Source organism: Xyrauchen texanus, chromosome 9 (genome assembly GCF_025860055.1).
Source record: "Xyrauchen texanus isolate HMW12.3.18 chromosome 9, RBS_HiC_50CHRs, whole genome shotgun sequence".
Lineage (NCBI taxonomy): Eukaryota > Metazoa > Chordata > Actinopteri > Cypriniformes > Catostomidae > Xyrauchen > Xyrauchen texanus.
Genome location: NC_068284.1, coordinates 20,287,406 through 20,312,690, shown reverse-complemented (window position 1 = coordinate 20,312,690; position 25,285 = coordinate 20,287,406). Strand labels below are relative to the sequence as shown.

The 25,285-nt window shown below is 41.2% G+C and overlaps 1 protein-coding gene across 1 annotated transcript; it reads left to right on the top strand.

Annotated features, from left to right (window-relative positions):
* Positions 1-1,139: 1,139 nt before the first annotated feature.
* Positions 1,140-24,999, top strand: LOC127649608 (ADAMTS-like protein 2). Its single transcript, XM_052134803.1, has 18 exons — positions 1,140-1,238; positions 3,675-3,817; positions 5,817-5,892; positions 6,128-6,230; positions 6,526-6,671; positions 7,463-7,586; positions 9,607-9,687; positions 9,810-9,985; positions 10,632-11,061; positions 12,760-13,117; positions 14,466-14,569; positions 14,676-14,802; positions 15,138-15,351; positions 16,658-16,813; positions 16,951-17,121; positions 17,212-17,388; positions 23,893-24,037; positions 24,796-24,999. Exons 1-18 carry the CDS (start codon positions 1,140-1,142, stop codon positions 24,915-24,917), a joined length of 2,952 nt encoding a protein of 983 aa, XP_051990763.1. The 3' UTR covers positions 24,918-24,999.
* Positions 25,000-25,285: the final 286 nt, after the last annotated feature.

The following is a 25,285-nucleotide window of genomic DNA, read 5'->3' as shown; positions in this document are numbered from 1 at the left end:
CTAAATTCGTGTTCACGTGACTGGCTTATTTGGAAGAGAATGTGTCCTCCGTAGGTCGCATTTGTAGGCCGCATACGTCATCGAGTCTGTCTCGTTTCAGAAAAGCGAGTAGGACACTTCGAATGCGACCTTCTTTCACGGGACTTCGGACGATGCATGAGGTGTAGCCTATCCTTCGTGGGCACTCACAACCCACAATTCTTTGCTTCAACGGAAATGTCTAAAAACAAATGACGCCAATTCGCCCGTAAATATGATGTTCAAACGCAAGGAAAGTTGAAGTACCTAAGTAGATGGGTGCAGAGTATATAATATGTATCATTATATTAATATATAATTAAAATTAAGTATTAGACTAAAAGTACACCTGTAAAATCTATTTTCTTTTCTCTTTACATCATTATAACTCTCCTAAAATGTACCTCATATATTCCCTTCCAGAAGGACTTTGTTCTGTTCTCACTCAAAGCGCTCGCGCTTGTTAAAGAGTGGCGTGCTGTCATAGCAACCGTGTTACGTTCCGTTTCCGTTTGTCCTACGAAGGCAGTCTCGTTTAAACGAGGCTTGTTTTAAGGAGGACACTCGGTATACTGCAGCCTTCAAAGGACGCAAACTACCTAGCACGCAGCCTTCCAAACGAGACACAGCCACTGATTCACGACATAGCTAGGGGGCTGATTGAGACACAGGGTCTATTCAACAATAAGACGAGGGCTCAAATAGAGGCATGTGTTTTACATTCAGTGAAAAAATAAAACTGACATGCTATAATCGTAGCGTAGGCAGGTTCTACCAGGTTCTTCAGAGGGAGCAGCAAATGTTTTGGTGTAAAACGGTGCCCACTCTTATTACTTATGTAGTTTACTCATACCGTTTACATTACAAATGTGGCTAAGTTCTGTTTCTGGACTTCCCATTCATTCATCCTCGCAGAGATGGATGCTGTGGAGTCCCTCTACAAGGTCAATCACAGTCAGTCTGACCAGCCCCCTTTTTCTTCTCTTCCAGCAGGTTGTAAAGCCATTAATGCATCAAGGGTTTCGTTCACCGTTAGACCTCAAAGTGCACCCCCCTCTCTCTTTCTCTTTAGTCTTTGGTTAAGGACAGGGGGGCGAGTTCTCCTTGTTCTCAAATGAACCATGTACTGTCTCTGGACTACAAGATTCGGACATATTCTACTTCACTACATTGTCTTACACTTATGGATCATTAATACACCAACAGGTGCAAAAATTAAGGTAAATCGCTTTCATTTTTGTAAAGTTTGCAGTGAAACACACTTGGTACAGGCTACAGTTTTAGCCTTGATATACCAAGGAGCCATTTACACCGAAATCGTTTTTGCGGCCGTTTGTGCTGTTTTCCCAATTGTTTTCCTGTGTAAACATGCGCTAGGCAGTCGCCTTTGACGTTGCGCCGCGACCCGCTGATTTTATTTTTATTTTTGACGTCTCGCGCAGTAGTGATACCTTTTTCTTAAACAACATGTCAGGTTAAAAGGAAGTCGCGAGACCCATGCGTTCTGTTCTATTCGTTGCGTCTAGCTTTTTTTTATTTAAGCGCAAGAGTATGACCGGCCCCTAAAGACGGTGTTCAAAAAAGCGCTCATTCACAAATGCCGGTTACAACGCGGTAAGCGAGAGGAGCATCTGTGGCTGGCCGAACATCAAAGTATGGTTTCGACCACTTCCATGGGTAGGCTACAGCATTGCACTGAGATCAAAGCCCAGTCGGGGTCTTGATGTCTGTGGGATTTCCCAAATTGAAGCTGCACATTATATTTATTATATTATTTTTACGATATTTTACTGTGATTTAGTAAACAGTGAGTACGATTTGATATTTTGATAGATCGCGAGACCGTTTTTTGATGTTCACGAATACATTTTTAAAGCTCTTTTTTTTACATGGCTACTTGGCATGTTCGAGTACAGTGGTGTGAGATGAGTCGAGGTGCATCATCTTCTTTTGGGGGCATTTCAAACCGAACACGTTCTTACTTTTAAAATGATAGACAGCGCAACGAATAGAACAACGCAGGCGTCTCTAGACGCGTTTTTAGAAGTTGCTGTTCTTTTCAGCGAGTCATTTAGGAGGCTTTCAGTGTAGACAGCCTCAACCTGTTGCGTCGCGTCAACAGATGCGTTCAGTGTAAGCAGGTTGTAATCTGACACGGCTTCTAAAAAACGCGGCTCTCCTGCACGAGACGGTCAAGCCAAGCAACGGTCAAAGACGTTTGTCAAGTACATGTTTACATATATTTTTCTAAAACATCGCAGACGTAAGCAATAATGGGTTAGGTGTGACCAACAGCCCCTGACTCGTATTGTAAATATCTGCTATGAGTGCCAATAAATTGAGCATTGCAGTTTGCTTAATTTTTTGGTCCAGTTTTGGGATTTATAATACATGCTGTTTGAGAGCACTGTCATCACTGTTGTTCTATGGTTCAGCGTGTTAATGACCGGTTCATATGGCCCGACCTGACCAGTGTGGTGTTGAAGCATTGGCAGACTAAACTCAACTAAAGTGACATCTCGAAACTTGTAGGGCCCATGTGGTATCCCAAGGGGCTGTTCGATTTAAGGCTGGATTAGAAAGTGGAGAAAAGCCTAATTGTCTAGAATCTAAACATCTAGAGGGCATTCAGAGAAAAAAAAACATTTGGGCATGCAGACTCTTGTTTGGACAAGCTTAAGATCCCCTGCGTTAGGGGCGGGGGACACTGGAGTGGCTCTTGAAAAGCTGTTTGGGTTTGTAGAGGGGGGCTGCCAATCCCCCATACTAGCCTTCTATGCATCCCAATTATCCATTTCTGTAAGCCTGCCGTAATTGTCAGTGTTCTTGCTTGAAGGGCCGTATTCCACTGTAGGCATACATTCTACTGCAGGCCAACTTGCACCTCTAAAGGGACTCAATGTTGAAACAAGTCACACCAGTAGACACCTATAAGAAAATGTCACTTGCAGAGAAAAGGGATTTCATGCTTAAATATAACATAACCTTCCAAATGTCATTAATGGACAGAACAGTGCACCATTCAGGAAGGGTCAATGGGTGTATAGAGCTTCAGAAAGAAAATGGCCTTTTGTGTAAATCCGCCTCCTTTTACCTGAATCCAAACGTTGACCATTAAAGCTGGTTTGAGATCAGTCATGCTGGGCAGCACTTATCTTTGAAAGCTTCACAAGACTTTCCATGAAGCCGTGCCTGTGTTGTGTTAAAGTTCACTGATGCAAGGCTTGAAGAGGAGCGATTAACCTGCTGTCTAGACAACATGAGTCTGCTTAATTTGCCCACAGTCGCTGGCCCTTTCATCTGGCTGGGCCATTAGGGGGGCTTCATCCACCTCTGTCTCCATCTCTTCACTGAAACCACCCTCCACTGTACTCAGAAAGATCCTGTTTTAATGTCTAGGCTTTTGTGGTTTACTTTGAGGAGAAATTCATAGCTGGCCATGAGCTCCGTTTCAAATTGTCTTCACTTGTCTCTACTCTTTTATCTCTATTCTTTTTTAGTGTACTCTCCTATTTTCACGTCAACATGTTACTAATATTAGTGCCTTGATAGTCATGACAGCTTTTGTCCACAATAATTACCATTGTTTACAGATTTTCCATGTTATCATGTTCTTAGTGTGCAGCTGTGAAGCACTGTTTCTCTGTCTTTGCCAGGACAGCAGTGAGGGGAGAGAGGATTTCCAGAGACAGCCAGACGAAGTAGCTCAGTGGTGGGGTGAATGGAGCAGCTGGTCCACCTGTTCACGTACCTGCGGAGGAGGAGTGCGCTCTCAAGAGCGTCACTGTCTGCAGCAGAGGTAAACCACTCTCAACTAGACACAGCTTGAGGGCTGACACAAGCTCACTCAGATCCAGGTCAACCAAGGAAAAAAGACCCCCTATTCTGTACTAATCAGAAGTGACAGGCCTGATTCTTTGAGCAAGGTTCTCCAACATGGGTTGAAAGCTGTCATTTTGACCCTGGTCTGAACCTACTTTTCACACTGGGTAATGTCACTCACGATCAACTTGTTGATTAAAAATTGCATCTAATGTGGCACTAAATGCACAATCCTGTTGAGTGTCTCTCTTTTACCTTTTTACTTAACTGGTTCAAATTTAATTTGGCTCCAAAAGCTTTATTTGCTCCATATATTTGTGCAGGAAATAGAGAAAATGACAATTAAAAAATACACATGAATTATCTTTATTTGGGGGACTTTCTCAGCAAATATTTGTGATCAAGCGGGATTTATTTAATTAATTAATCTGCAACTTCTGTAAATTTCTTTGATTACAAATTGTAATCGATTAACACCCCTAGACATTTTTTACTTGTGATATCCAGGTATCACAAGTTTAGAAGGTCATGGAAATTTCTGAAGTGTATATATATATATATATATATATTTTTTAGTTATGCTCAGCTCTAAAATATTTAATTCGCGAAAATTGCTCTGAGTGTGTTCAATCTCTTAAAAACACTTCTTTTATAAATATTTCTCCAACAAACACAAATGACTTTCAAAGTTATTGAAAAGTCATGGATACATTTTCATCAAAGCATTTAAATAAAAGTAATAATTTCATGGATGACATGCTGAAAATGCACTATGGATGTAACTGTAGTTCTACCATTCATGAAAGATAAGCTGTGGATAAATTACCATTTTCCCTCCTCAGACTCTACTAAAGCATGGACTAATTGTGTCTTCATGTGCTATCGGAATTATCCTACTTCCCACTTCTGAAGTGGTAATTATGAGTATGTCGCATTCAAGTGCTTTTATTGTTGGAAAGAACAGGAAACATGTACGACACCAGGTTCAGTCATGCATATTCTTTAGGGACTTATTATTTTGACTCTATAATACATATTAATGTGCTAGTTTGCTGGCAATAAGGGCATTTTGGTAAAATACAAGCTATTTTCATGGGGTAAAAATTTACATAATCCATCAAATGGTTGCTGATATACATAAATGTATGTGATTCTACTTGCTATATGTGCTGTATTTAGAAAAATGTATAAAACCTGTCATTCGCTACTAAAACTGTACTCTCCTCCACCATGTTGAAAGTTTATGCTTCCTCCCACCTTGGAAACTTGGGTATCAAAATTATCTCAGAGTTTCTCAGTTGTAAGTACTACATGAGGGGTCGTTAATGTGTCACTTCCGAGTGGGAAACTCGTATTTACGTTAATTCCGATAGCACTTGAAGGCAGTGTAACCCAAATGAACCCTCTCTTTAGAAACAAAAAAAGGGGGGTTCAGGGAGAGAAGTCTCCCTCGACTAATATCCTCCAGAGCACACAGATAGGCTGAGGAATGTCATATGGGATGAACATCAATCCACTGGCCCACATGACCCAGGGAATCGTCTTCAGAATGACAAACATATTAATAAAATGGCTTTTAGTGCAAATGGTCAAACATTTTGAGGAGATTCTACTGGAGATAAGGGCCCTAGCTGAGCTAGTCCAGCTGGCTCCTATTAGCACTTCTCAGTATGTTGGAAACAGCGAAAGGTGTGTGAGTGGGGGGAGGGTACAGTGAGAGCTAGAAAGATGAGGAGAGTCATGTATGGAGGAGCTAAGAGGGATCATAGTTGTGAAAAACTGTGAAAAAGCATGGGAATTTCCAACATCTTCAGAGCAGGTACACCTTATTGGAATTCACATGAGCGTATTAAATGTAGCTGCTGTTGCAATGATGTTCTGTGTAATACCAGTTCCAGTAATCCTTTCATGAATAACTAAATAATGTTGAATAGTCAAATCAAGACCATTTTAAATGGACTTACATACATTTTCAGACTGACATCTACCCAAAACATCAACAGTTCCTTCTGCTTTGGACCATCCAAGCAGTATCAGCTATGTACAAATCAGGTATTTACTTAAGTTCATAAAGATTCTTTTGTGTATAATTAAGGGATAACCCATAATAATGTGACTGCAATATTACATTTGTGTTACTCGGTGGAATATTCCACCCAAGCCAACTGGCATAACGACTGTATGCATTCTTATACATGTTGGCTTTGAGCTATAATCTCTGCAGGCTGTTTTACCTGCTGCCTGGCTCACAGGCTGTGTCTTTATTGTTGTCTGAATGTTTGCCTAGCCATGCCCCAACAGCAGAATCAGCTTCAAACAGCACCAGTGCTCTCAATTCAATGCCAAAGCCTTCGGCAGGAAGCACTATGAGTGGGTTCCACTTTATCCAGGTAAAAAAAAGTCCTTCAGTGTTCTCCTTTTGCACCTTTCTTTACTTGCCTTAGTTGACTTGCTTTCCTTACTGGTCTTTCAGTGTTCTAGACTCAGAGCTCTACAAAATTTCTTGTCTTGGCCTCTGGCCAGCTCTATTATAACTCACAGATGCACCTTTAGGATTATTTCCACAGTTCCAAGTCCCCCATGTACAAAAGAGACCTCTCCATGCAATAAAGACCTGTTATCTCTAGAGGAATTCTCTAAAGCCTAGATTGTAATGATGTTTTACTGATGTCACCTCCTGTTCAGATGATTACATCAGCATCTCCAACAAGCCATGTGATCTTCAGTGCACCACAACTACAGGAGAAAGGCAGCTGTTGGTGCCTGCCCATGACGGGACATTCTGCAGGGATGGCATTTACCAGGGGGTTTGCATTGAGGGCCAGTGTCAGGTGCATCAAAAAAACCTCTGGAAAACATGGGTTGTGAAAATTAGACTTGACCTAAGATCTTAAATTGATTTTTCACCCAAAAATAAATATTCTGTCATCTCTTAATTTCATGTTGTTTCCAATCTGTATAGCTTTCGTTTTTCTGTGGAACAGAAAGGAGATGTTTGACAGAATGTTAGCCTTAAGGCCCCGATATATTGTACCTCTGGAGAAGTATCTCGCTGATATTACTGCAAAGATAGGTTTATAAAAGAGAATACAGACAAAAGATGGTATATCTTGGCAGATGTGTGAATGACATTTGCATCAGATGGCATGAATGAATGGGCACTTGAGACTGGTTTAAAAAATATTGCATGACATGTTCTTGTAAATGTCTCTACAGGAATGATCGTATTGATGTTCATGTAGAATACTGACTTAAAAACTGAAACAAAGTAGTAGGAGGAGCTTCAGGTCACACCTAGGGACCTTTTTCTAAACCATCAAATCAAACACCATCAAATCAAACACAAAACACCTTCTTTTTGGCCAGATTTGTTCTAAATGACATCATACCCATTCGTTTTTCAATTTCGTATGAAGTATATCTGGGCCTTTAGTCAAGATTCATTTCCATTGCATCTTTTTTCCATGCAGTGAATGATGACTGAGGCTAAAATTCGTGCGGACTTTATACGATGGCCTTACAGCTTTGTTTTCATTCACATAAAATTAAATATGCCGTCTTTGCTGCCCTGTGTTTGTGAGATCTTGATTAATGCTAACTCTTCTTTTGCCTTGGTTTGCAGGTGGTAGGATGTGATGGGAAACTGTATTCCAGTAAAAACGTAGACAAATGTGGAGTCTGTGGTGGAAATGGAGGTTCTTGTTATCGTGTGTCAGGATCTTACCGGAAAGGGATCACACAGTTAGGTATACATTATGTTAGCATAAAGGGCTGCTTAGACCACCAACAGATCACCTTTCTGTCAAATGTATTATGATTTGTTTATATATTATATAACTTATTGAACAATGACTAATTTGTGGTGTAAGGTCAGTTGTCACATTAAAGGTGCAGTAAGTAATTGTAATTTTTTTGAATACCCTGCATAAAATATCCTTAGTACTTGACAGATATCACTGAAATAGATAAGAAATCATAGTCTTGGTGAAAGCTCTAGGCCCTATATAAACAGCCAAAAAGAATGAGGGAGCCAATCACTCTTCACTTAATGAATCAACAGCCTCTTTGCTAATCTTCAACATGTTTTACATTAAATAATCCTTTTGAAGTGAACTATGTGTGTAATGTACTACAAAAAAAAAGTCTATAAGAAACGTCAGAGATTATTTTGCAACTGGTAGAATTAATTTGAAGAATTCTACATTAATTTCTATATAAAACGCAAAAGGTGATTTAGAGTTATAACACTCTGAAAGCTGCTCATTGACATCAGTGCCAAGAGTAGGGGTGCTTTCACACTTGACTCAATTGTTTGGACCGAACCAGAGTTTGTTTCCTCCCCCTGCCTCCACTGGTCTCTATTCACATCATACTGTATTATTTGGGTCCGAACCGCGGTCCGATTGCATCAATGTGAGTACAAGCTGCAGCTGTTTATCAATGTAACTAGGTAACAACTCAATAAGACATCAGCTTGGCCGTGTTATTAAAGTATTCCTCTCTTTGGAATTACCACTAAAACCTTACATGCACAGAACAACAATTGCGTGTGTCCGCTTCGGATGCATTAAATGTGCATGTGATCAATGTTAGCGTTTGTCTGCCACAAGCCCGCATATGCGTTGCAAAAGATGTGAAGAATCTGAGCTGCTCTCTGAAGGCGATTTATTTGGAGAAAAGCAGGTGTGAGAAATACATTATACCATAATAATTGTGATCAGGAGCCTGCCAAAATGAGAAATATACATCATCAAAAGCGGTTCACTTCCTCGATTTGGTACGATTGCGTTCATATCAGCAGTGAACCACACTGAAGTTCACATGAACTGCACCCCAGACCACCTTTTCAAGTGGACTCGGAAAACAGTGTTGACAACATCATAACAAACTGAACTTTGGCAACATTCAGACCTGTGTTTGCACCAAAAGGGCTAGTGTGAAAGCACCCTAGATTGAGTTTTCTTTAACTAAAATCGGTCTGTGATTACTGAAATTCAACTGTCCCCAGTTTTAGGCATGTGGTTAGGTGTGAGAAAAACGAGATGTGAAGCTATTTGTTTTCAGCTGTACAGGATGTAATACAGTGAAGAGGAGAGCATATATTGTTAAATATAAACCCCCAACCTAAACCTAAACCTAACCATCAGTGAAATATAAATGTAATGTTAGGGGGAAAAATGCAAACTCTGAATTGTGCTCAACTGAATTGCCCAATGCAATTACTTCTTGGTTTCAGTGCAGGATGCAAACCGGGTCTCCCAAGCTGCTGACACAACACGCTTTTGGTAGCGCCACAAGGGAAGGTAATTGCACTTGAGCCGATGCAAAAATATTTTATGCGAGATTACACTTGTCAGTTGGCTTAATGTGGATAATCCTAGGGTACTGGAACTCTCGGAAACATCATGGCAACTTGTATTGCTATATGATTGACTTAGAAGACTAACAATATTCCAGATGACTGTTGTGTTTTTTCCAATGGTAGAGCCAGGGAGGTCGACATCTTCTCATTTATTAGATAATCTCTGGAATTACTTTGTGTGTTTGGTTTTGCTGACATTGTTTTTTTTTTTTTTTACATGTCTTTAGAGGGCTGGGTTTTGGAGAGAGGACCTGCTGTTAATTTTGTGGTTAAGGTAGCGAAATGGCAGAAATGAGCAAAACAGCTGAAATCGCTTACAACACCTTTAATGTGACATGGAATATCAAACATTCTTCATATTTTTCCATTTTTATTTAGATATTATTTTGGCTTTGTGTGTCTAGGTTATGTGTTCATAGCCAATATACCAGTTGGTGCCACAGATGTCCAAATCATTGAGCGACGGAAAACTGAAAATATATTGGGTAAGAGTTTAATAAGTGGATCAATCAATATTTTCGTGTTGAGAGAGAGAGAAAGAGAGAGAGAGAGTGTGTGTGTGCGTGAGAGAGAGAAAGTCCAATTTGTCTTTCATTGTTTTATCTAGCTCTCTCTGATGTAGCTGGTCACTTCTTCTTCAATGGGAACAGTATGATCGACAATCCACAGAACTTCCATGTTGCTGGGACAGTGTTTAAATATAGGAGGCCAGCTAACCTTTTCTCTGATGGCTTTGAGTACATCATGGCTCAGGGTCCCACCCAGCAGGCCCTGCATGTCATGGTAGGTATATAGGTATGTACTACATCACAGCCAAATTTTTATGTTTTCTCATATGTGATTGTCTGATAATTCATAACTCTGCCAGTAGTCCTTGGCTACACACACTACATGGCCAAAAGTATGTAGACACCCATATATGCTTACTGAACATTTAACTTAAAACCATGGGTAACCATGAACCTATAACACCTTCCAATCTTTTGGGAAGGCTTTCCACTAGATGTTGGAACATGGCTGTGGAAATTTGCTCCCATAGAGACACAAGAGCTTCAGTGAGGTCAGGTACTAGCTCAATGGAAATGGCAATGGGGCCTAGCTAGCAATCTGTTCAAACTTATCCCAAAGTTTTTCAATGAGATTCAGGTGTGGGTTTTGTGCAGGCCAGTAAAGTTCTCCCACACCATTTTGTTATGGTCCTATATTTCTGCACAATACACCCCATTCTACTAAAAATTATTGTCTGAGAAGACTGCAAGGCTGTATGTATCTAATAATAGAGTTTGCAGCTGAAATAGACAAACCCATTAATTAATAGGGGCTTTTGCCATGCAGTGTAGGTACAGTAGGAGTTTAAACAGTACTAATTACTGCAGTTTGAAGTTATGCCTGTTTCAAGTAAATAATAGGCTTTTTTCTGTATTTGAAGTATTACAACCTCAATGGAAAGATTCCTTACATCACATATGAGTACACAGTTCCTCGAGCTCCAGAGCTGAGGACGGCACCACCCATGGCCTTTACCCCTGAGCAGCCTCAAATCAGCAACCTGATGTCAAAGACTTCCAACGACCCATCACCTGCAGACCAGAAGGCTAACAACTCTACAGAGCTCTTCTCTACTCATAATGAAATCAAAGCTCGTAAGGAGTTTGAAAAGAAAGGCAATCAGAGTTCTTCGTTCTTCATTCCTCAAGAAAATGTGGAGGTGCATGTGGGCCATGAGGAGCTGCTGTGGGAACTTCAGACCTCTGTTAACTTCAGTGATCTATCTGGCCTGGAATTATTTAGACCTGTGAGTGAGGTCCTTAAGAATGAGCCAGATGGTGAAATGCATCTTGAAACGCAGGGCAGTTTTGGTAAGTACTGTAATCTTTGGAGGGATATTTTTTGTTCAGTGGATGACTGACCTTTCTGGTCATTGTCACACTAGACATTTTGGCATGGTTCAGATGTCCATAAAGTTTGATGTTTGATTATTGTGAAAGAAACAACTGGATTCAGAAGTGTGAAAGCGATATCCATGTCAGAACTTGCTTAGTTGAAATTCAAGTCTGATGAATAATAAGTCTACACATTTGTGCCCCCCCCCCTCCTAAAAAAGGCGCATGTATGTGATTTTCCCGTCCACTTGTGAAAATGTTTATATTTTGCATTTTTCTAATGTAATTGTTTATTTTTAATTACAAATGATATTATCAGCATAAGAGTTTGAGTAAAAAATGTGTGCAAAATCTGATGATTATGATATGATCCTGCATGTGAATTTTCAGAGTATCTTGTGAAAGTGCTTTAATGAAAGAAAACCTGTGCTTTTGTACAAAACGAGTTAACACAGTTAATGTCACAAATTTGCTTATTTGATTACTGATTTTTTTTATTTTTTTTTAAATCGCAAGAGAGGAGCAGGTTACTTTATTTATATGACATTTTTCGCACCTGCATTCCAATCTACATCTTGATGTAATTCTTCCTCATGATCATGCAGCATGTTTTCATTAGCCGAATGGGAGACTAAACAGTATTAAAGTGTGACGATAAATTGTGCATCACATGCCATCTATTTAGCCCTTTTCTGTGAATCACATCTACAAAGATCTAAAACTTTATTTCCAGGTTTAATTTATATTTTTAATTGACTTATATTTTTGAACCACACGATGTGGGTTTATGTGAGAGCACAGAATGTAGACTCTCATCCGCACAGCCTGACCGAAGCAAAGCGGGCGTGTTTTATCATGTGATTAACTGAAAGTGAAGCGCTACCGGCTCGTGATGTGCGAATGCTTGCACGCACTGTACGAGTCTGTTGGGTATACTGCAGTCTCGTCACATTTGAATTTTTTGTTTAGCCTCCCGTTCAGCTCATGAAAACATACTGCATGATCATGAGGAAGGATTTCATCAAGATGTAGATTGGAATGCAGGTGCGAAATGTATATAAATAAAATAGTCTACTCCTCTCGCGCCCTTGCTGGCTTGCCAGTGATTACCTCTCTGCATGCCAATGCTGGCACACGTGCCACAGGTTACCGACCTTGGGCTATAAACTACTGAAGAGTTTTCTATATATTCTGACACATAGCTATATTGTTTATGCAGTTATTAAATTGCTATTTCCTGTTAATTGTTCAGGCTACACAGGAAATGTAATTAATGGCATGACAGATGCAGATATAGAAAGAATTAACACATTTTGGCTACACTGTATGCTAGCACATACTCTAAGAGCCTATTGTTTTGATTGAAATGAACTAGTTTAAGAAAACAATGTTTTACCAATACAATTACATCAGAATATTGTCTTATAGTACATTCAGAATAGTACATCTTTTTACCATGAATTGTAAGGTTATTCACAATTTTCTAAATTAACTTTTTTGTCTCATGTTTACACGTTTAACATTTAATTCAAATATGTATTTTACAGAAAAGCTAACATAATAGCCTAATCTAATATTAAATGACAAACCACATCTTATCTTCAATGTCATCAATCAATAACACTTGACTAAATGTTGATTGATTAAATCGGAATGTGCTTTTCTGTTGTCAAGGCCCTGATTCCAACTTGGTTGAAGGTGACTCGTCTAGTTCCAGTGACTCCAATCACACATCTACAGCTGCTCTGAAGAGTCTCTTTTATGATGGTGCTTCATGGCCCTCAGGCTCCAGACAGCCCTGTAAAGAAGGTTCAGCACTCTTGGGCTGTGCCATACTCAAGCTTAACTCCAGCTCCTCTCTGGACAACAGCCTGACACTGGAGATCTACCCGGGCAGTCTGGACATGGATATGGATGGGGAACCTGTATTTGGGCCTCACGCTGAGCCTTGGACTAATGACACAACAAACCACCAATCAAACCTTCTTCAGCTCCACCAGGTGGAGTCAGTGCAGGCCCCCCACAGCGAGAGGTCAGAGGGAGGGTATAAGACATGAATGAGCCTTTAGATTAATGTTTTGACATATTTATTGACATAGTCTAGCCTGGGTTGTTTTAAATGAAACTTTGCACCGATCTTTCAAAATGTCACTACATACATCACAGATGTGCTAGTTAGTGTAGACAAACTAGGCAAAATATTATTTTCCTGCCTTCACCTACAGAATACCCATAGGGCAGGCTTTTAAGAAAAATAGGTACACATTTTCTTGAAATATGTACATGCAGGAACTTAGTGGATTTAATGTTTCTGCTGTAGTAATTGTACTGATGGTATTGTGGTTCAATGAATTAAATGCAGGTTTAGATTCAAGTAAACATAGAAACTAGAACTTGCTTGGGTGAATTCAAGGTCATGTCTGATGAGTAATGTGCATTTATTCTAAGCTTATTCACTGTAAAAATGGCCTTTAGTTTAAAGAAATAAATACATAAATTAAAAACTGAATAAGGCCAGTCTTAGCTTATTCAATTAAAATGCCTAAAAAGAACTGGAGATTTCATAGGTTTGCATTGTCTGACCAACAATTATATTGTTTTTGCCGTAATTGAATAGCAGGACACACAACATTTCTGCTCATTTTAGCTGTAGATTAGAATATAATTAACTACTATTATATTATTTATATTATAGAATATAAAAACTATTGTCTTGTTAAAAAATAAAAAAGTTATTAATTATATGTAAATAATTAGGTTTAGGTTTATTTATGTTTTTTTTTTTTTATATTATATAAATAAAAAATGTTCAAGGCATAGTTCACCCAAAAATTACAATTCTGTCATCATTTTACTCACCCTAATGTCGCTCCAAATCCATATAATGAATGTGAATGGTGAGAAAAACACACACACACAAAAAAAAAAAAAACCACAGTAAAAGTAATCGAATTGAAATCGACTGCAACATATTCTTCTGAAGCCTGCGTGATGAACATGAAGAAATTTAAGTCTGTGTACTCAGTTTAGACACTATTAAATTAAATCTGGCGGCTACATCAATAACATGGAACCTCATTGGTTATCATTGTGTCGCGTGACTAAAGTCATGATGTCATGTCACAAGAACCATTGGGGTTTTATCTTATTGATGTAGCTCCCATATTAGATTTCAGCACTTTTTTAAGTGATTAATGACTTAAATTCTGTGCGAATCCTTTTAAAAATGTCTCCTTTTTTGCTCCCCGGAAGAGAGAAAGTTTAGTTTGGAGTGACTTCAGGGTGAGAAAGTATTTCATTTTGAGTGGACTATCCTTTTAATTGTGTATGGTATTGTGAATCAGTCATTAGAAACTCTCTCTATTATCGTACTCCCACAGTAATGAGTTTGAGGTGGAATCTCTGGATCATGACATCAGCATGGCCGACATGTACAGATGGAAGGTATCTGCGTATGCACCCTGCAGCTCAACATGTACCACAGGTGCAATTACGAACACAATACACGCAAAGACAGAACACACTCACACATGTTCCTGTGTAATACATCTGCATACACACAAGCTTGACATTATGTTCTATCTTTATAGGTATAAGCACATCTTACGCTTTATGTGTGAAGTATGATGGGTCAGAGGTGGATGATAGCTACTGTGACGCATTGACCAGGCCAGAGCACACACATGAGTTCTGCACAGGGAAAGAGTGCCTGCCCAGGTTTGATACAGGCCACATCATGTGATTATTAGAGCCTTACAATAATTTACATTAGTTAAAGAGTTATATACAATTTCATCTTTATTGAAAGCATCTGTTACAAGCTGTTGATTACTTACAGTGGAATCTTATGGGGCAAGTATACATTATAGTGAATAAACATTTAAAATATGCTACTCACTCACTGTTTTAAAAGTGTAAATCTTAAACATATTTACATTTGAGTTTATTTCAAAATTATTTTCAGAAGTATTCCATGCTGATTCTGTCAACAGATCTTTAGTTGAGTTTAACTGTGAACATTTCTTGAACTTGTATTTTGTGTTCTGAGGCAGGTGGGAAACCAGCCGTTGGAGCGAGTGTTCCCGGACGTGTGGGGAGGGGTTTCAGTTCCGGACGGTGCGCTGTTGGAAGATGATGGCACCGGGATTTGACAGCTCTGTGTATGATGAGCTATGTCAGGCCACAGAGCTCCAAAAGCCCATGACACGCAAAGCCTGCAAGAGCAAAAGCTGCGGCCCTCAGTGGGAGATCTCAGACTGGTCTGAGGTCAGTGCATGAAAGACATCATGAAAATATTTCCCTTTGACACAGGAAGCTGGGCTCTGATCATTTCAATAGGGTTAGGATTTACCCAAACCCTTTTCAATAGCCAATAGTCTTTAGAGAGAGAATGACTAAACTGTAGCTTCATATTTGCAACACCATACAACTTTATATATTACATAAAACACATATAATGTTTTAATGAAAGAAGAATGGATGAGTTTTTACACTGTGCTAATCTCATGTCCATCAAGACATTAATGTTGTAGAATACCCTGATTATTTGTTTTGTGTCAGCATTTATGACTATTTTCAGGCATGAAACTCTGAATGGTGCAAGCTGATAGGTTCTTTGAACTTGTTATCTGTTAGCCAATCATCTTGCTCAGATGTGATATGTTAAGCCAAGTCCTTTGACGTGTAAATGGGTAGCAAATAAACGGCATACTCTCTCTTTGCTTGACATTTACATTTTCTCAGTTCGAAAATAAGCCGGTTTCACTGCAGAACACTGCAAGTTTTCTCTGAAAATTTGCTCAGGTGGTTGCTGGGGCTTTCTGGTCTATCAGCTTGCACGGTAAGGTCTACTTTTGACCATGACACATAGAAGCCTGTCTTTATCAAGGTAAGCCATAGCCAAATCTGTCACTGGCACACACCACTATAATTAGGTTTAATAAATCCACACATATCTATGCTCACTAATTAAATAAGCAATGGGCTTTCCTGGTCCAGGTACACATTAGTCAGGTCACTAGTAATTAAAGCCTTTAGACAAGCAGGCCAAGGCACACATACAGGTTTAGTACATTAGCATAATGCCATTTGGCCAAGGCACACCTAGCTAGTATACACTCGTTGCATGTGGCTCTACGGAGCAGCAGCACACACAAGTCTAGGCAGTAGATCTGCTTGGTGTTGGGGGGTTGTGTTTTGTGTTTGTGCAGCTTACCTGCTTTGTTGGGGGATTGTATTTATGTCTAATTGTGCAGCAGCATGTCATACATGCTTGATGCACTATGTCTTGTGTTTTTCTAATTGTGCAGCTGCTGCAGCATGTCAACATGGTTAACTCTGTATGTCTGTGTATGTTCTTGCATTAGCAAGTCTCTGTACTTGCTCTGAAGCAGCAGCAGCAAATCAAAGACCAATATCCTATCAATATGTCATTACCACATTAACATGCTAAATCTTTCCAGAGTGTTTTAAAATGTTTTAGTTAAGTATGTGGTCTTCCATTTTAAGGATGTGGACTACGTAGTTTTTAATCAGTCTCACAGTCAGATAATAGGTTTTGTGTTTTGTTCAGTGTTCAGCACAGTGTGGTGGCCGTGGGGTGAAGAGCCGTGAGGTGCGCTGCTCCATGGAGGCCAGACTCTGTAATGATTCTACCAGACCAGTCAGCCAGGGAAAGTGTGAGGGGCCACCCTGTGACCGCATGTGGACCGTCTCTGACTGGGGGCCGGTGGGTTTCAGGATTAAAGATCTAATTATGGCAGCATCCTATAAAATATGACATATAACCTTGAAATTTTCCATGAAGATTTGTCCAAATTTTCCATAAAGTATTATATAATCTATGTCTCTTTGTCTTTCACTAAGTGCTCAGGGCCGTGTGGGGAGGGCAGGATGAGGCGCTATGTGGTGTGTAAGAACAGTAATGGGAAGGTGATCTCTGATGGACAGTGTGATCCAGAGCTGAAGCCTATGGCAGTTCATCCATGCGGTGACAAAAACTGCCCTGCCCACTATGTGGAGCAAGAGTGGGAACAGGTGGGAACTTTACTACGCTAATTTCAAGTTTGTGTGTGTTTAACGACTATTTTACGGTATTAATATTTTTATTTTTTTTAACCTACCCAGTGTAATGCCACATGTGGTCGTGGGGTGAAGATGCGTCAGGTGGTGTGTGCTGGGCTGGAGGGCGGGGTGTTTAAGGAGTTCCCCGACTGGATGTGTGAAAGATCTCTCAGACCTGCAGACAGCATGGCCTGTTTTGAGAGACCCTGCTCCAAGTGGTTTACCACATCCTGGTCTCAGGTTAGGAGTGATTATTATAGTTGAACTACTTTGGCTCACTCAATTATTCTTATTAAAATTTTTATGGTCTTTTGAATTCACGGTTTTAATGGCATTTGTGGTTTGTTCATTTGAATGCTTACATTAGGGTCATGCATTGACTTACAATACAGTACAAAATGTGAAATGATAACACAACATACAATGCATTACATGTTTTAAGTATCTTGTATTTTTCATTCTTGAATTTTAGAATTCTTGTTTTTTTTTCAAATCAAGATTTCAGTTAGAGTTAGGGCTGCACGATTATGACAAAAATAATAATTATTGATTATTGCCCTTGATTGTAATCACGATTATTTTCAATTTTTTCAATTTTATCCCCTTTCTTCCCTAATTTGGCATGCCCAATTACCATTAATTACTATGTCCTCGTGGTGGTTACTCAGTTACTCACCTCAATCCGGGTGGCGGAGGATAAGTCTCAGTTGCCTCCCTTTCTGAGATAGTCAATCCACGCATCTTATCACGTGCTTCGCTGTGCATGACACCGCGGAGACAACATGTGGAGGCTCATGCTATTCTCTGGACACACAATTTACCATGCGCCCCATTGAGAGCAAGAACCACTAATCATGACCACGAGGAGGTTACCCCATGTGACTCTACTCTCCCTAGCAACCGGGCCAATTTGGTTGCTTAGGAGACCTGGCTTGAGTCACTCAGCACACCCAGGATTTGAACTCACGACTCCAGGGGTGGTAGTCAGCGTCAATACTCGCCAAGCTACCCAGGCCCTCTAATTGCGATTATTAATGATGATTAATAGATTTAATTACTGTGATGTCACTAAGCAGGCAACTGTGCTTGCAGGTTCTTCAGAACATTAGGTGGTTATGGGCTGCAGTTTATTTTAAGCATTACATACTGTAATAATGTTTGTTAATGTTACTAAAGGTTATTATAAAGGTATATCTATGGTTTACAGTGAAGACATTTATGTAGGCTCTTTCTGAGCTATTGACAAAACCAGTTTTAACTTCAGTCAATGTGCCTGTGTGTCATGTAACAGGTTGATATTTGCCTGAAAAATGTGGCATAAAAAAAACTACCGTCAGACATGCAATATGTGTCTTTACTGCTTAAATTATTGGTCCATATACAGTTAATAAAAATATTTGACATATTCAATAGTCAAACTGAATAGCAGATTTAGACTGAACTTCCTTACTGCATTTAAAATCACATATTGTGATCTTGTTTGCATAAGATCATCAATAAATCATATTTGGCCTTAAACCTGTCACAGCGGTTGCACTTTGGAATGTAAGATCAGCCTGTTTATGATTTTGTGTGATTTGTAAAAATTTTAATCTACCAAAAGCAGTTGTAGGTCAAATAGACATTTATTTGAGCAGACGTGAGAACAATAACGATGATCTGTGAAAGTTCAAGACTTTTTCTATGTCCAAAACATCCAAAACAAACTAATCTGTACTTGTGTTGTGCAGTCAAAAATGCTTTCATAATAAATAAAGCCCTTGGGCCCACCACCCATTGGAGAAACCGCAGGAGTCGGGTGCGCTGCCATATGGGTGGCAGTGAAGGCCGTGGGCCTCGACGGACCAGACCCGGGCAGCAAAGGCTAGCTCTGGGGACGTGGAATGTCACCTCACTGGGGGGGAAGGAGCCGGAACTGGTGAGGGAGGTGGAGCATTACCAGTTGGATCTGGTGGGGCTTACATCAACACACAGTTTTGGCTATGGATCTGTACTCCTGGATAGGGGATGGACTCTATTCTTCTCTGGAGTTTCCCAGGGTGTGAGGCGACGAGCGGGTGTGGGGATACTCACGATAGCCCCCGGCTGAGCGCCACTACATTGGAGTTTACCCTGGTGGACGAGCGGGTCGCCTCCCTACGCCTACGGGTTGTGGGGGGGGGAACTCTGACTGTTGTCTGTGCATATGCACCGAACAGCAGTTCAGAGTATTCAGCCTTCTTGGAGACCCTGAATGGAGTCCTGAATAGGGCCCCAGTAGGGGACTCCATAGTGATGCTGGGTGACTTCAACGCACACGTGGGAAATGACAGGGACACCTGGAAAGGCGTGATTGGGAGGAACGGCCTCCCCGATCTCAACTCAAGTGGATGTTTGTTATTGGACTTCTGTGCTAGTCATGGATTATCTATAACAAACACCATGTTCGAACATAAGGATGCTCATAAGTGTACATGGTACCAGTGCACCCTAGGCCGAAGGTCGATGATCGATTTTTGTATTCGTGTCGTCGGATCTGAGGCCATATGTTTTGGACACTTGGGTGAAGAGAGGGGCAGAGCTGTCAACCGATCTTCAACTCACACCTCCGGCGGAGCTTTTCAGGCATCCCTACGGAGGTTGGGGACATTGAACCGGAGTGGGCAATGTTCAAAGCTTCCATTGCCGAAGCCGCGGTGGAAAGCTGCGGCCTCAAGGTTTTAGGTGCCGCCAGGGGTGGTAACCCTCGAACACCGTGGTGGACACTGGTGGTCAGGGAAGCCGTCCGACTGAAGAAAGAGGCCTTCCGGGATTTGTTGTCCCGGAGGTCTCCGGAGGCATTTGCAAGGTACCGACAGGCCCGAAGAGCTGCGGCCTCGGCCGTGAGGGAGGCAAAGCAGTGGGTGTGGGAAATGTTCGGAGAAGCCATGGAGAAGGACTTTCGGTCCACACCAAAGTGCTTCTGGAAAACCGTCCGCCACCTTAGGAGGGGGAAACGGGGAACCATCCAAGCTGTATACAGCAAAGATGGGACGCTGTTGACCTCAACCGAGGAGGTTATTGGGCGTGGAAGGAACACTTTGAAGAACTCCTAAATCCCAACACGCCCTCTATGCTAGAGGCAGAGCCGGAGGCTGATGGGGATCAGATTCTATTTCCCTGGGGAGGTCACTGAGGTAGTCAAACAACTCCGCGAGTGGCAAAGCCCCGGAATTGATGAGATCAGACCAGAAATGCTGAAAGCTTTGGATGTGGAGGGGTGTCATGGATGACACGCCTCTTCAACATTAGCGTGGAAATCTGGGACAGTGCCTAAGGAGTGGCAGAACGGGGTGGTGGTTCCCTCTTCAAAAGGGGGATCAGAGAGTGTGTGCCAACTACAGGGGTATCACACTTCTCAGCCTCCCTGGTAAAGTTTACTCCAAGGTGCTGGAGAGGAGGGTTCGGCCGATTGTTGAACCTCGGATTGAAGAGGAACAATGCGGTTTTCGTCCTGGCCGTGGAACGACGGACCAGATCTTTACTCACGCAAGGATCCTGGAGGGGGCCTGGGAGTATGCCCATCCGGTCTACATGTGTTTTGTGGATCTGGAGAAGGCGTATGACTGGGTCCCCCGGGAGAGACTGTGGGAGGTGCTGTGGGAGTACGGGGTGGGGGGGGTCCCTGCTTAGGGCGATCCAATCCCTGTACGTCCAAAGCGAGAGCTGTGTCCGGGTCCGGGTGCGGTTCGGTGGGCTGGGGATCTCATCACTGCTTTTTGCAGATGATGTTGTCTTCATGTCATCATCGGTCCGTGACCTTCAGCTCTCACTGGATCGCTTGGCAGTCGAGTGTGAAGCAGCTGGGATGAGGATTAGCACCTCTAAATCTGAGGCCATGGTTCTCAGCAGGAAACCGATGGAGTGCGTACTCCAGGTAGAGAAGGAGGTATTGCCCCAAGTGAAGGAGTTCAAGTACCTCGGGGTCTTGTTCACGAGTGAGGGGACAATGGAGCGGGAGGGTAACCGGAGAATCGGGGCAGAGGGGGCAGTATTTCACTCGCTCTATCGCACGAAAAGAGAGCTGAGCCGAAAGGCAAAGCTCTCGATCTACCGATCAATTTTTGTTCCTACCCTCACCTATGGTCATGAAGGCTGGGTCATGACCGAAAGAACTAGGTCACGAGTACAAGCGGACGAAATGGGCTTCCTCAGAATGGTGGCAGGCTTCTCCCTTAGAGATAGGGTGAGGAGCTCAATCATCCGTGAGGAGCTCGGAGTAGAGCCGCTGCTCCTTTGCGTCAAAAGGAGTCAGTTGAGGTGGTGTTTCAGGCACGTCCAGCTGGGAGGAGGCCTCGGGGAAGACCCAGGATTAGGTGGAGAGATTACATATCCACACTGGCCTGGGAACGCCTCGGGGTGCCCCAGTCAGAGCTGGTTAATGTGGCTCGTAATAGGGAAGTTTGGGGCCCCCTGCTGGAGCAGCTGTCCCCGCGACCCGACTTCGGATAAGCGGTTGAAGATGGATGGATGGATGGATGGATGGAATAAATAAAGCTGTTTAAACAACACAATAAATCACTTATTTAAGCCCAGTCTGTACCTTGATTCTAATGGTCTGGGATCCTTTTAGTTTTGTTGCGTTGCTCGTTTGTGGGTTGTTTACCTAAGATAAATAAAACGGGGCAGCATTTAATTAATTGAAAATAATTCAAAATTGCTCACCTTTGTTCTACAGCTTCTTTTCGAGTTACAGGTGGTGTTTCTTTAGCACTAATTTTCATGTGCCATCACAAACCGAGATGAAATATACTGAAAGCAAATATCTGGACGTCAGACTATTCAAAACTTGAGCTTAAGGATTGGTTGTCATTACTGATAGGACTGTACTGTAGACTCACTGCGTCCCTAATTGGCCATTACCAATTTATTGCTCAACGCACACGTCTGGGATTGGTTAGAAACTCAACCGCTGCAAAAACACGTCCTAAATAGAAACCATTAACGCAACAGGAGTAGACTTAAAGTGAATGCTGTAATCATCAGTTTTCACGATTACATAACCGTAAGAGCTGTTATTGTAATCGTGATTTGTTTTTCGATTAATTTTGCAGCCCTAGTTAGTGTATACATTTTTTCATCTCATTAAGACTTGAAATGGGTCAGGATGGTTTACTAATCATCCAACAACCATCTAGTCAATTACTGACAGACTTACACCTCCTGCTGTGATCACACTTACAAAAAAGTACCAAAAAGTATCATGATAATACAAATTATTTTATTTATTTTTTTGACACTGTACCTTGGTACTACCATAGTTTTTTTTGGACACGGCACATGGTTGTACCATGGTATTTTTGCAAGAAGCTTGGAGTTCAATGCAAATAAATACCTTCAAACAAGAATTTCAGATGGTATTACCATCTCATACATCACTGTTCCATAATACTTTTTTCTAATTCTTTTGCATATGCATATTCTGGGGGGCCTGGGTAGCTCAGTGGTAAAGACGCTGGCTACCCTGGAGTTCGCTAGTTTGAATCCCAGGGCGTGCTGAGTAACTCCAGCCAGGTCTACTAAGCAACCAAATTGGCCCCGTAGAGTCACTTGTGGTAACCTCCTCGTTGTCGATATAATGTCCTATATTGCTATATCGTTCTCGTGGGTGGTGAGTTGAGCGTGGATGCCGCAGTGGATGGCGTGAAGCCTCCACACGTGCTATATCCCTGTCGCAACATGCTCAACAAGCCACGTGATAAGATGTGCAGGTTGGCGGTTTCAGACGCAGAGGCAGCTGGGATTCCTCCTCCGCCACCCAGATTGAGGCGAATCATTATGTGACCACGAGGACTTAAAAACACATTGGGAATTGGGCATGGCAAATTGGGAGAAAAAGTGGAGAAAAATAATATATGCATATTCCGTAGGATTATGATAGTTTTGTGTAATAAAATTTTATAATTACTGTATTTAGTCTTTATTTATTGAGTATCTCTCAGTTATCCTATTGAAGAGTTGTGTGTTCTTGCATTTAGTCTCACTATTATTCAAATGGATGCCTTGCTGTTCACTCAGTGCCTTATGAACATTGTTTTTAAGACATGTCAAATAGAAAATAATTACTTTTTTTTCAAAAATGCGTTTCTGCATTCTGTCATTCCATTGCGTTCTATCCTAATTCTACAGGGCTTCCTTAAGACTGACAAGTTGATTTTGAAAATATGTAGTTTTACACTTCCTTCAAGGGGTAAACTTCAGTAGAGGTACAAGGTAAACCACAGCTAATATTATTTTAGTGTTCCTATATTCTTCAATAGCAAAATAAATAATCCACTATAACATTTCCATGACTTTCCAAAAGAAGAATTTTTCATGAATTACGTCAGAAGAGAAAAAGTTGCCAAATTTACTGTCACTCCCTCAGTAGCTATATTTGAAATCCCATCACAGCAGTACTGACTATTTTTTATTATTAATGCCAGGGTAATAAAACACTAAAATTACATTAAATAATTTTAAAAATTAATATATAAAAAATTATTAGATTTATGCTGCAAAATTAAGAAAGAAATTCATCATCACAGTCTATGAAAATTGTCTGAGACTGCTTTCCAAGTCATCAGTGCAAATAGGGCATGATTCCAAAGTATCTGATTGTATGTTTGTTCGTTTCTTATACCTTTCTGATGTTTTTTTTTTTCTTTAGAAGTCTCTGTTCTTCATAATGGTTCATTAAAAACATACTTGCATTCTTTAGCATGCATGTGTTTGTTTGCCATGCAGTGCAGTAAGACATGTGGTATTGGAGTGCGGGTGCGAGAAGTGAAGTGTTATCAAGGAGAGGAGCTGGGTCATAGCTGTGACTCCACACTGAAACCTGAGGACAGGCAGAGCTGTGAGTTGCAGCCCTGCACCACTGAGGCACCAGGTACAGCACCATACACCACTATTCTAACCACAGCACTGCTGACAAGTATAGACAGATAAAGACAGTGAAACCATATTGAGATCACCAGATTGGCTTGAGACTGTTTAAAGCCTGGATAGACCTAGCAGATTTTCAACAACCTAGGCTTTAAGTGAATTTAAAAGAAATCCAATCTGTCTTATATTTGGAAAGACACTGTAGGACGCACCCTGGCACGGGTGTTATTCGATCATGCCAGTAAGAAGTTTACGCTGTACCTTCTAATGAAACACAGCAATGAGTGCATGTTAATATGGCTGGCTCAATTAAAAGCACATGTGCCTCTATCTTGGCACAACACAAGCTAATTCCTGTGAAATCTAGACCAGATTAATGCTTTGTTGTTTCTTATCTTTGCATGGCAAGTGCATCATGCATGTCATCAATTTGAAAGCCAGTTTTGTGTTTTAGACAGCAATGACATTCCTTGTTCTGAATTGAAGAGTTAGGGAAACATGGTACAGAGCTGCAGTCATTGATGTTGATAAAGATAAGCTTACAGCACCTTTTTCAGCATCTCTGCAAAGAACCACCTAAAATTAAAAGAGTATCCTTCTTGCGCATATTTCCGGTGTCAAATAGAATTGCAAAAATAATGATTGTCACCAAACAGGTTTCCTAAACACTCCTACTACCACTTCAGCCCTCCCCCATCTACCAATTTCATATCTTTTATGTCTGTTAAATGTGTTTGTTTTTTTTGTGTTTTTTTTTACCAGCTGTGGATGCTTGTCAAGATAAAGCAACAGTTAACTGTGCCCTTGTCCTGCGGGTGAAGTTGTGCACTCACTGGTACTACAGGAAGGCCTGCTGTCTGTCGTGCAGTAACAAAAGCCAATAAAGTCTTTTACTGGCTCCTCACTGGTGCCCTCCTCCACATGCTGGATGCACTGAACCCAGAAATGGAACCCAGAAATGTACCCCAGTTGCCCCTGCCTGACCCTAAACCAGCCTCTTCAATCCTACACTGTCAGTATCTCCTCTATAAAAAAAGGTGCTATAACAAAAGGCCATTGGCCCTAACATGGTTCCCTCCTCCAGGGACCTGCTAAAGGCAGCTCCTGTAACTGGACTGTAGAGGAGTTCTTGATCTACAGGTGATCGAGATTGCATACAGTAGCCATCAGTTAAGGGGTTAGTTCACCCAAAAATCACAATTCTCTCATCAATTGCCTCATGGCATCCCATATGTATATGATTTATTTTCTT

Coding starts and splice junctions, on each gene's coding strand:
- LOC127649608 (XM_052134803.1), top strand. CDS start 1,140: ATGTACTGTCTCTGGACTACAAGATTCGGACATATTCTACTTCACTAC. Junction 3,818..5,816: donor CGTCACTGTCTGCAGCAGAG/GTAAACCACTCT, acceptor ATACATTTTCAG/ACTGACATCTACCCAAAACA. Junction 17,389..23,892: donor TTACCACATCCTGGTCTCAG/GTTAGGAGTGAT, acceptor TTTGCCATGCAG/TGCAGTAAGACATGTGGTAT.